The sequence below is a fragment of the Pelodiscus sinensis genome, chromosome 11 (assembly GCF_052426305.1).
Source record: "Pelodiscus sinensis isolate ZL-2025 chromosome 11, ASM5242630v1, whole genome shotgun sequence".
Classification (NCBI taxonomy): Eukaryota; Metazoa; Chordata; order Testudines; family Trionychidae; genus Pelodiscus; species Pelodiscus sinensis.
The window spans coordinates 45,905,086-45,916,942 of NC_143062.1; the positions used below are offsets into that span (position 1 = coordinate 45,905,086).

The 11,857-nt window shown below is 57.2% G+C and overlaps 1 protein-coding gene across 3 annotated transcripts in view; it reads right to left on the minus strand.

Annotated features, from left to right (window-relative positions):
* SLC25A26 (solute carrier family 25 member 26) overlaps positions 1–3,163 on the minus strand; it is a 155,874-nt gene extending 152,711 nt beyond the window's left edge. For 2 of the 3 annotated variants that reach the window (XM_089781262.1, XM_089781263.1), the window contains exon 1: positions 3,022–3,163. In XM_089781262.1, coding sequence (XP_089637388.1) covers positions 3,022–3,060 — 39 coding nt within the window. In that variant the 5' untranslated portion in view covers positions 3,061–3,163. The remainder of the gene's footprint in view (positions 1–3,021) is intronic. The other variant, XM_075938547.2, reaches the window with a different exon arrangement.
* Between the last annotated feature and the right edge of the window lie 8,694 nt (positions 3,164–11,857).

Consider the following 11,857-nt stretch of genomic DNA (forward strand, 5'->3'; position numbering starts at 1 on the left):
CCCCCGCCCCCTCACCCCCACTGTGCCCCCATTGCCGCCTCTGCCCCCGCCCCCTCCCTGACCCCCCACTGCACCCCGCCCCCTCACCCCCACTGTGCCCCCATTGCCGCCTCTGCCCCCGCCCCCTCCCTGACCCCCCACTGCACCCCCCGCCCCCTCACCCCCACTGTGCCCCCATTGCCGCCTCTGCCCCCGCCCCCTCCCTGACCCCCCACTGCACCCCCCGCCCCCTCACCCCCACTGTGCCCCCATTGCCGCCTCTGCCCCCGCCCCCTCCCTGACCCCCCACTGCACCCCGCCCCCTCACCCCCACTGTGCCCCCATTGCCGCCTCTGCCCCCGCCCCCTCCCTGACTCCCCACTGCCCCCGCCCCCTCACCCCCACTGTGCCCCCATTGCCGCCTCTGTCCCCGCCCCCTCCCTGACTCCCCTCTGCCCCCGCCCCCTCACCCCCACTGTGCCCCCATTGCCGCCTCTGCCCCCGCCCCCTCCCTGACCCCCCACTGCACCCCCCGCCCCCTCACCCCCACTGTGCCCCCATTGCCGCCTCTGCCCCCGCCCCCTCCCTGACCCCCCACTGCACCCCGCCCCCTCACCCCCACTGTGCCCCCATTGCCGCCTCTGCCCCCGCCCCCTCCCTGACCCCCCACTGCACCCCCCGCCCCCTCACCCCCACTGTGCCCCCATTGCCGCCTCTGCCCCCGCCCCCTCCCTGACCCCCCACTGCACCCCGCCCCCTCACCTCCACTGTGCCCCCATTGCCACCTCTGCACCCCGCCCCCTCCCTGACTCCCCTCTGCCCCCGCCCCCTCACCCCCACTGTGCCCCCATTGCCGCCTCTGCACCCTGCCCCCTCCCTGACCCCCCACTGCACCCCGCCCCCTCACCCCCACTGTGCCCCCATTGCCGCCTCTGCCCCCGCCCCCTCCCTGACTCCCCACTGCACCCCGCCCCCTCACCTCCACTGTGCCCCCATTGCCACCTCTGACCCCCGCCCCCTCCCTGATCCCCCACTGCCCCCCCGCCCCCTCACCCCCACTGTGCCCCCATTGCCGCCTCTGCCCCCGCCCCCTCCCTGACCCCCCACTGCACCCCGCCCCCTCACCCCCACTGTGCCCCCATTGCCGCCTCTGCCCCCGCCCCCTCCCTGACCCCCCACTGCACCCCGCCCCCTCACCCCCACTGTGCCCCCATTGCCGCCTCTGCCCCCGCCCCCTCCCTGACTCCCCTCTGCCCCCGCCCCCTCACCCCCACTGTGCCCCCATTGCCGCCTCTGCCCCCGCCCCCTCCCTGACTCCCCACTGCACCCCGCCCCCTCACCCCCACTGTGCCCCCATTGCCACCTCTGACCCCCGCCCCCTCCCTGACTCCCCACTGCACCCCGCCCCCTCACCTCCACTGTGCCCCCATTGCCGCCTCTGCCCCCGCCCCCTCCCTGACTCCCCACTGCACCCCGCCCCCTCACCCCCACTGTGCCCCCATTGCCGCCTCTGCCCCCGCCCCCTCCCTGACTCCCCACTGCACCCCGCCCCCTCACCTCCACTGTGCCCCCATTGCCACCTCTGACGCCCGCCCCCTCCCTGACCCCCCACTGCCCCCCCGCCCCCTCACCCCCACTGTGCCCCCATTGCCGCCTCTGCCCCCGCCCCCTCCCTGACTCCCCTCTGCCCCCGCCCCCTCACCCCCACTGTGCCCCCATTGCCCCCTCTGCCCCCGCCCCCTCCCTGACTCCCCACTGCACCCCGCCCCCTCACCCCCACTGTGCCCCCATTGCCGCCTCTGCCCCCGCCCCCTCCCTGACTCCCCACTGCACCCCGCCCCCTCACCCCCACTGTGCCCCCATTGCCGCCTCTGCCCCCGCCCCCTCCCTGACTCCCCTCTGCCCCCGCCCCCTCACCCCCACTGTGCCCCCATTGCCACCTCTGCCCCCGCCCCCTCCCTGACTCCCCACTGCACCCCGCCCCCTCACCCCCACTGTGCCCCCATTGCCGCCTCTGCCCCCGCTCCCTCCCTGACTCCCCTCTGCCCCCGCCCCCTCACCCCCACTGTGCCCCCATTGCCGCCTCTGCCCCCGCCCCCTCCCTGACTCCCCACTGCACCCCGCCCCCTCACCCCCACTGTGCCCCCATTGCCGCCTCTGCCCCCGCCCCCTCCCTGACTCCCCACTGCCCCCCCGCCCCCTCACCCCCACTGTGCCCCCATTGCCGCCTCTGCCCCCACCCCCTCCCTGACTCCCCTCTGCCCCCCCGCCCCCTCACCTCCACTGTGCCCCCATTGCCGCCTCTGCCCCCGCCCCCTCCCTGACTCCCCTCTGCCCCCGCCCCCTCACCCCCACTGTGCCCCCATTGCCGCCTCTGCCCCCGCCCCCTCCCTGACTCCCCACTGCACCCCGCCCCCTCACCCCCACTGTGCCCCCATTGCCGCCTCTGCCCCCGCCCCCTCCCTGACTCCCCACTGCCCCCCCGCCCCCTCACCCCCACTGTGCCCCCATTGCCGCCTCTGCCCCCGCCCCCTCCCTGACTCCCCACTGCCCCCCCGCCCCCTCACCCCCACTGTGCCCCCATTGCCGCCTCTGCCCCCGCCCCCTCCCTGACTCCCCACTGCCCCCCGCCCCCTCACCCCCACTGTGCCCCCATTGCCGCCTCTGCCCCCGCCCCCTCCCTGACTCCCCACTGCCCCCCGCCCCCTCACCCCCACTGTGCCCCCATTGCCGCCTCTGCCCCCGCCCCCTCCCTGACTCCCCACTGCCCCCGCCCCCTCACCCCCACTGTGCCCCCATTGCCACCTCTGCCCCCGCCCCCTCCCTGACTCCCCACTGCACCCCGCCCCCTCACCCCCACTGTGCCCCCATTGCCGCCTCTGCCCCCGCCCCCTCCCTGATTCCCCCCGCACCCCCCGCCCCCTCACCCCCACTGTGCCCCCATTGCCACCTCTGCCCCCGCCCCCTCCCTGACTCCCCACTGCACCCCGCCCCCTCACCCCCACTGTGCCCCCATTGCCACCTCTGCCCCCGCCCCCTCACCGTCAGCGAGACCCAGAACTCGGGCCGCTCCATGCGCATGCGCGGGCAGAGCGCTCCCCGCGGCGCGGACGCGACTCCCGGCGGCCGCACCTGGCGCCCCTGGGCGCAGCCATGCTGCTGCCCTTCGACCCGCCGTCACGTGGGCCACGCGCCTGCGCAGCGGTCACGCATGGGCCGGTGCGAGGCGCGCGCATGCGCGCAGAGGGGGCAGTGAAGCCCTCGCGGCGCCTTTGCCCGTCCCTTGGCCCTCAGCGCGGGCAGGCTGCGCCGGGGGCTGAGCCGCTGGGCGGGGAGCGCCCCAGGTTCGAATCCCAGCAGCTCCAGGGCAGGCCCGTCTGTGGCCAGTGCCAGGGCCCTGCATGGGGCTGGGGCAGGCAGGGGGGACAGCTCCCCACTATCCCCTGGCTGGGGGGAAGGCGCAGAACAGGCTGGGTGGCGCCAACTCCCCCCAGTTCTCTCAGCCCTCCAGGGCAATGCAAAGCCTTTCCAGAAAGGGCCCCGCCTGCATCTCAGAGGAGACCTCCCCTGGCCTGGCCGAAGTCGGGGTCACGCCTAGGAGTGATAATTGCAACCGCCCTGCTAAACTGCGCATGCAAATCAGCGCCTCGCCTGCATGGGTCCTGAACAGCACCTCTACGAGCCAAAACTCAACCCAAGCAATGGGGGGAGGTTATTCTGGTCCATGTAAAGGCTGGTGTTTCCGAGCGATGGTGTGTTTGTTTTTCTGGTATCACCTTGAACGTGTCAGGAGCATGATGCATCGAGCTGGTGCCTGTCAGAGTCAAACAGAAATGTTACATTTCCCTTTTTCTCTGGAAGAGAAATCGTCGGCACTTATTTCCTGCCTCAGTTGAAAACCCCTTGGGAAATATAGCTGTTACCAAAATGACCTAGGCTTTATCGGTGTGAAATGATGTGAAGAGGAGCAGTTACTGTCCAGGCGTGCCCCTGAGAGCAAACAAGACAATGAACAATCATCTCACACGGGATGCAACCAATCCTACATTTGTGTCTCCTTGAGTTTAATTTGAAATGATACCAGAAATAGGACAAAGCCTGCTTTTGTGGCATATGATGTTAAAGCAGGAATGTTTGTCTCAAACACCCTGACGTTGTTGTTATTCATTTTGATTTGTACAATATATTCAAATTGAAAAGCTCTCATCTCACACCCCAAGGCTACGTCTAGACTGGCATGATTTTCTGGAAATGCTTTTAACGGAAAAGTTTTCCATTAAAAGCATTTTCGGAACAGAGCGTCTAGATTGGCACAAATGCTTTTCCGCAAAAGCACTTTTTGCGGAAAAGCATCTGTGGCCAATCTAGACGCGCTTTTCTGCAAAAAAGCCCCGATCGCCATTTTCGCGATCGGGGCTTTTTTGCGGAAAACAAATCTGAGATGTCTATACTGGCCCTTTTGCGCAAAAGTTTTGCGCAAAAGGGACTTTTGCCCGAACGGGAGCAGCATAGTATTTCCGCAAGAAGCACTGATTTCTTACAGTAGGAAATCAGTGCTTTTGTGGAAATTCAAGCGGCCAGTGTAGACAGCTAGCAAGTTTTTCTGGAAAAGCGGCTGATTTTCTGGAAAAACTGGCCAGTCTAGACACAGCCCAACTATTTCTGCCTTGAGTCAGAAATATAGCTCCCTAAAGCAGTGCACAAAACCAGCAGCTTCTGATCCCCCCCCACACCAGAAAAGAACCACATATGGATACCTCCATCACACACACACCAGCCAACCTACCAATAACCCCAGGTTTGAGGCATGTTCAGAAGGGACAGTTTAACTAGTTCAGACTAAGGAAGATGAGGTGAAAAATCATCACAGGGCCCATCACAGACCCAGCAGCTCCATCACATTTATTCTAAAGAGGCTCCGGCACCTCAGTTGACTGCAGTGGCAATAGCATGTGCCAGGCCAGAGGTGCATCTCTCAGTGAGGCAGTTTCCAAGTCACTCAGGGCTTTACCGATCCAAGCCAATGCTCTACCCTTGACCTGGAAGCCAAAAGGCAGCCAACATGGATCATGGCGAAGTTCCAGATGTGATGCCACGTAGCAAGCGGGATGCGACATTCTGCACCGGTGTCTCGGCTGCTGTCAATGGTAGCACAAGGCAGAGCTCCACGCCGTAATCTGGTGGTGAGGCACATAAAGGTGCCAAAGATTCAATGCAGATGGCCAGTGGGCACAGAAGGGGCCTCATCAGCTTCTTGCTCTGGGAAGGGACGTATTCTTATTGCTGCCTTGCTGCAGATAGCAATGGAGCGTGGACCACTGTGCCGAGCTGCCTATTACGTCTTGGATCACGGCACTGCACCCCTCCTAGATGGCCCTGGCACGAGCTGACAGGCCGTTTGGCCCTTCTGTAGCATCTTTACTTCTGTTGATTAGGGAGTAAACCACATGAAGTGTCCCATTTGTGGAACTGCACAGCACAGTGGCGCTTTTCTGTGTCCCATGTTCTTTGGCTAAACCCTCTCCGTTTGGTTTATGATGGTGTCTGGGAGTGGTTGCAGCCAGGCATGCCGATGGACGGGGGGAGGGTGGCAAAAGGTACAGTTACCCCAACGCTCGGCAATTCAAAAGGGCACAGATCTGCCAGCAGCTGATGTTACTACTGCGGCAGCGCCGGCAGCCAGAGCCCTGGGCTCTTTAAATTACCGCTGGAGCGCCACTCAGCATGCTCCGGGCTGCTCTGAGGGCTGCCGGGAATGCAGGGGACATGGTGCAATGCACTCTGAGTGGTGTGGAGGGCTGGCAGCGCCAGCCCCACCCCTTCCACCCAAGGCCACGCCCCTTCTGGGAGCATGGAGCCGCCCCTTTTCCCCCTCACCTTGCCCAAGGGTCTGGCAAGTCTGCCAGCCCTCCTGGTTGCAGCGTATTGCTAATTCAAGAACCAGCACTTCTGAAAGAAGTGGGGGAGAGTGTGTCAGTTTTCTGGCTTCTTCTGAGTTTCAAGAACCTGATCACCCATTTAGTTTAACAAGGAGAGCAAAATATTCCCTGGTCAATATGAGTCATTTGAGGAGTTTGAAGCATTACCGTAAATTAGCGAATATAACCCACGCACAAGTATACCCCATGCACGAGTATAACCCGCAGTTTTCCCCGATTGAGTAAAAAAAGTCTTGTATACCCTGCACACGTGCATAGCCCGCGGGGTATACAAGACTTGGTTTTACCTTGTATTGCAAACTGTGCCGAGGGAGTTTCTAGGGGCTGGTGAGGGGCACGTAGCCTGCCTGCGGGAGGGGAGCCACACTCACCCCCTGGTTCCCACGCAGTCGCAGCAAGGCCCAACCTCCAGGCGGGGGAGCACTCACCCCCCGGGTGAATAAAAAAAGTCTTGCATATCCCGTGGATGAGTATATCCCGGGGGGGAGAGGGGTGCGGGGTTTGTAAAAACGCATATAACCCGTGGGTTATATGAGCTAATTTATGGTAATGCACAACCTCCCGGTGTGCCAGTACTTGATAGCTTCCCCGCCAAACCAATCAGGATCACCTGTCAGAAGCTCCAAGATCTACCGGTAGATCCCAATCTACTGGTTGGTGACCACTGATACAGGTTTGAGGCATATAACCAGCATACGCACCTATCTGCTGACTAAAGGTAGAGGTTCCTTAAACAAAATACAGGACTATGTAGCACTTTAAAGACTAACAAGATGGTTTATTAGATGATGAGCTTTCATGGTTTTTTAAATTTAAAAAATTTAAATTGTATCCTTTGGTATATATGGTTGTGACTATTTTCTTCCACTATTTGATCTGAGGAAGTGGGTCTGGCCCACGAAAGCTCATCATCTAATAAACCATCTTGTTAGTCTTTAAAGTGCTACATAGTCCTGTATTTTGTTTCAGCTACACCAGACTAACACGGCTACATTTCTATCAGAGGTTCCTTAGACTTCCATGTCTATTGTGTGGTCTCCACACTTGGCCAATGGAGCAGTAACAGGAACACAAATGAAGTCTTGTATCTAAACTTGATTAAGTGCTGTTGCCCTGAATTCTCATGGATGTTGAAAGGGTACCACTGATTCACTCCCACCATTTCTAGCTGTGGAGAGAGCTTTGGCATCGAAAGGTCTCTTGGGAGCCCCTTTTCAGTATCCAGTCATGTAGCCCTGCACAGAGCTGGCCTGTAAAATAAAAATTAGGTCCAAAAACTTTCATCAAAACTGCCATTTGATTGAAAAAAAAAATTATTACAATTTTCCATGCAACATGTTTTCCGTGTAAAATGTCAATAAGTGTTGAAAAATGAATGCCCAACACCTGAGACATTTTTGGTTTGGGGCTGGCCACCAAAGGATTTCAATTCAGAAATGTTGCCAGACTGCCTAAGAGGAGTTGCCGTTCGGGTGAGTCATGTTCACATTCTCCATCGTGGGCCAGAATTCCCAGCTGGATTTCATGTCCATGATGCACCACGGCCACGGGACCGCCATGGCGCACTGCTTCCCTTCACTTAAGTGTGGGGACACTGGCATGTCGTGGAAGATGTAGAGTGATCCAGGAACTTGGCCATTTTCCAACTAGCTCTATAAAATGCTGACTGACTTCCACTGTCTCTGCTGAGTCTCATGTCTGTTATCACTGACAGAACTGAATCAGCCATGGCAGTGACAGGACCTAGTGTAGATAAGAGCTAAGTAAACCTAAACTGGCGTCGCTTATACCTTCTTTTGCCCCTTGCTTGTGTTGGGTGCAGCAACCTGGGCTCAGAGGCCAAACTGAGAGATGACGAGGAAGAGGTATAAGTTCCAATACACCCTGGCCCATCCTTCGGTGGGCATCTCTGGGGGTTGCACATCGGTGAAGATGTAAGAGTATGAAAATGCTGCCAGACTCTCATGTACTGGATGGTTTTCTTAAACTCCAGCTCCTGGAGGCAGGTGATTCTGTAAGAATCTCTGCTTTCATTCAAAACGGATATTTGCAGAGGGAAAAAACCTAAACACACCAAGGTAGAGACCAATCGTTATTCTTTTTCGAAATCTCGTGATTTCTGGGGGGAGGAGAGGATAGGGGAAGATTCACTTGTGATGGCGATCTGCCTAGACAGGCACATTGCATTCAGCCAGAGTCACCTCTTGATTTTGGCACAGAAAACCCTGTCTTTCCACCCTAACTGTAATACTCCTCTTCCACCCACTATATCTACGTCCCAGATTTTCCAGGACAGTCCCGATTTTAAATCTCCTGTCCCAGTGTCCCCTAAAGGCTCTGTTTGTCTCTCTCCTCCAGTGCTTCCTCTACACATCAATCCTTAAGGGAGTGACTCAGTCCAAACAGTGCAAACTTTATTTAATCTTCTTTGAGTTCATCCAAGATCTCTTTGGTTTTGATTCCTAGAAGATTATGGGGATCCAGTAACATATTGCATATGTCGTAGACCGGGGGTTGTCCTGTGGACAGCGAGTCAAATGAGACCGAAAACCTAGCAGAGTGTCCAGCCTTCAGAAGACAGAAACAAAAATGATCCACCATCTATCACTGCCAGCCCATGCTATGGTGAATAACGAAACAAGTGTGTCAAACCAAAGCATCTCATTTTCCAAGCACATGTCTGTCATTGAATTAGATACCATGGAAGAATTGGGAAGGAAAATGTCATGCAATTGCCGCAAATGAACCATGTTCCCAAAGTAACTATCACCCCTCCACACTCCACTGATGGTAGCATTTAGAAGGAGACTTTATTCTCCACTTATACCCTCGAGGTCCCATGAGTTAAAGGTTCTTCAGGGTCTCAGCAACCATTTTTCACATTGTTCAATGTGAAGTTTCCAAAATATGCTCTGTGGCACTGTGGCTCTTTTTATTTATCACCTCCTGTCAAATGAACAGCAGTAGCCTATTAGAGAGGCCACAACCTTTTATTCTTCTGAGCCATTGTCCTGTCTTAAATGAACAAGCTCTGTCTAATGCTCCAGGCCTAACATTAATCTTCTTGATGCATCCCACAGTGAGCTCCCCACCCCCTCCCCCCAGCCTACAGAGTAACTTGAGCAAAGAAAGACGTTGGTTTTCTCGTGTCCTTTCTCCTTCATGAGACCATGCTGTTGATGCTGTAGCCTGTCCCTTTTGCCAGGGGTAGATATAGGGCAGGGCGAGCGGGGCGGCCGCCCCGGGCCCCATGCTTCAAGAAGCCCCACGCATGCGGCATGGCAAAGGGGGGCCCTGCAAAATTGTGCTGCCCTGGGCCCCACAAAATGGCCATCTGCCCCTGCCTTTTGCAGTAAGATAAGCAACACAGCAGAGTCAAATGGCTAGTGTATTAATTAGTGCAAACTTTGTTCCCTTCTCAGTCACTAATGTTGACCAGCAAGGAGGTTACTGTGTGTATTTGTCCGCCAGCTGAAGCTGCTAGACTCTTGCCTGCCGCTGCAAACAATTGCTACCAGTCCCCCTCCCCAGAATCTACCACTGAACGCTGGTCCTGGGCGATTGTGTCCCAGTTGTTCTGTGAAGGTAGGACGTGTTCACCATTCTATGGAAGAGGCTGTAGGGCCCACCCATGCGTCCTGCAGCTTCTCAGGAGACCAGGCACTCCTTGCAGAGGCTCTGTAGAGGTTGGGAGGACATGTCTAGCCTCCAGACACAGGGTCTGATTGCAGTTCAAGCAGACATACCCAAGCTAGACTTAATCTAGCTAGTTTGGGTTTGGGAATTGTGTAACTGCAGCAGTAAGTCCTCCTGTGTAAGTGGTGCATGCCTACCTGAAGCCTGGGTAATTCCTTCTGGCTCCATTGGCACCATTACAAATCTGGGCCACAGATCCCAAGCTGTAGAGGTGCCTTTCAAAAGCGAAATCACCAAGACTTCCAAACCGTATCTTGATAAAAGTAATGCTCTCCCAATGAGAGTTAGGCACCGGTTACACTGTGCCTTTAAAAAAATTGGCCCTCTGGGGATTAGGCACCTGACCACTACGTTCTGGTCAAATGTCAAGTTTTCACTGCCACCAGTTGAGATGCTAGCTCTGTTCCAGCTCCAAACAGGGTCAGGGGAAGCCAACTTTCAAAGAAGAAAAATTGCCATTTTCCCTGCTGTGCAACTTCACAGTCCCCATCGGTCACCGTGCCATGTGTAGGCAGCAGAGTCACAAACAATCGAGTGCCATTTTGTGCTGCTACACAACTGAATTCCCCCTCCACCTGGGTATCTGTGCTGCATTTTGGTGAAAGGGGATCCTAGCTGCTCCTTTCAGTGCCTAACAGAAGGGATCCCTGTTGCGTTGGGTTCGTTCTATTTACACCGCGATTTTAAATGTCAAACCGCTGATAGCAACTGACAAGTTTCCATGGGAAAAACACTTTGTCTTCCCATCTGTTTTCCATAAAAGTGAGATGAACTAGATTTCTCTGGAACAGAGGGTGTTTCCAACACTGAGGCTAAATGTTGATTCCGACCAGCGGTGGAAGGGTCCGACTCAAGTGCTCATGAATTGCCCAGGACAGAGATAATAAACAGAACGAGGAAAGCAATTGCTTTAATAAATAAACTGGAACATGTGTGCGGCTGATACTGCCAGGGGCTGATGTATGCCAAGTAGTCTGTTGTTAACATCTGCTCTTCAGCAGCCTTAATACACTCTGACCAGATCAATAGAGCTTTGCTGTCGGTTGCAGGCTCATTTTTGCAAAAGCCCTCAGCCTTGAAAAAAATTGTGCCATGCTGCGGGAATGAATCATTCCAATCAATAAGCCATGAGGTTGCACCGGCCCTGGTCTACACCCTCGTTCAGTGGCACTATTTACGCCACGTGCTGTTGCTGTAATTAGCATGGTGGAAGCCGAGGATCAGTATGACGCTGGCGTGTAATACTCCATTCTGCCCGTCTGGAGACACGGCATGTTGAGCATCATGCCAGCGCTTAATGGCCCTTCTCCCTTTGCCAAAGCCATCGTGTGCCGCACAGCCGAGGGGGACAGGTGCAGTGCTGTGGGGAGAATGGCCGGTTTCTTCACATCCGGCACTCACCTACAAGGAAGGAAAGACAGGCCAGGAGGCTATTAACAAGCCAGGCAGAGTGGCTGGATGCATTGGGGCTGATGTGGACAGGGAGAAACCTGTGTAGGCCACAGGGTTTGTGAGCACCGGCTGAGTGAAAGGTCCTGTAGCTTAGGAAGGAAGACTCAAAGGCACAACTGGAGAATGGGAAATTCGTAGTTAGATGGGTAAAGCCCAGCCCAGAGAGAAGGCTGGAATGCTGGAGCCATTGCACCAGCAGCTGTAGCTTCTAGGAGCCAATGAGGGCCCAGCTGTGGGCTGTATAAATACAGGCTCCAGGCGGGAGGAAGAGACACTTTTGCTCTGGCTGTGGAGCAGAAGGGACCTAGCTGCTAGGGAAGCTGGAGGCTTCCTGATTTAGACCAGGGCTGGGGAAGGAAGGCAAGGCTGGGGAAGCTCCAGCCAAGCAAGCTCCAGGCTGCAGGGCCTGAGGCAAGGCCTCAGGGTACTAGGGCTGCGGGGAGGCAGCCAGGATAGGCAAAGGCAGCGGGTCCACACCCCTTTGCCAATGGTGAGTGGCCATTTCAGACTGCAATTGCCTCTGTGGCAGGGGCTAGATGAAGACTTTCAGTGGGTCACTGATGCAAAGTGGGGATAGGGTGATTGAGGGTCCTCAGAGGGGGAGGACCCCGGAGTATGGGGGCACTGCAGTAGGGCAATACCCAGGTAGGAGGGCACTACAGTCTGGGGGAAATGTGGGCCCTGACCTAGAGTGGTGGAGAATAACAAGTAACAGCGGGGGAGACACCAGCCAGAAGGGGGCGCTCCAGCACCAAAAAGGCTAATTCCTTGAGTGACCAGTAGGAGGCGCT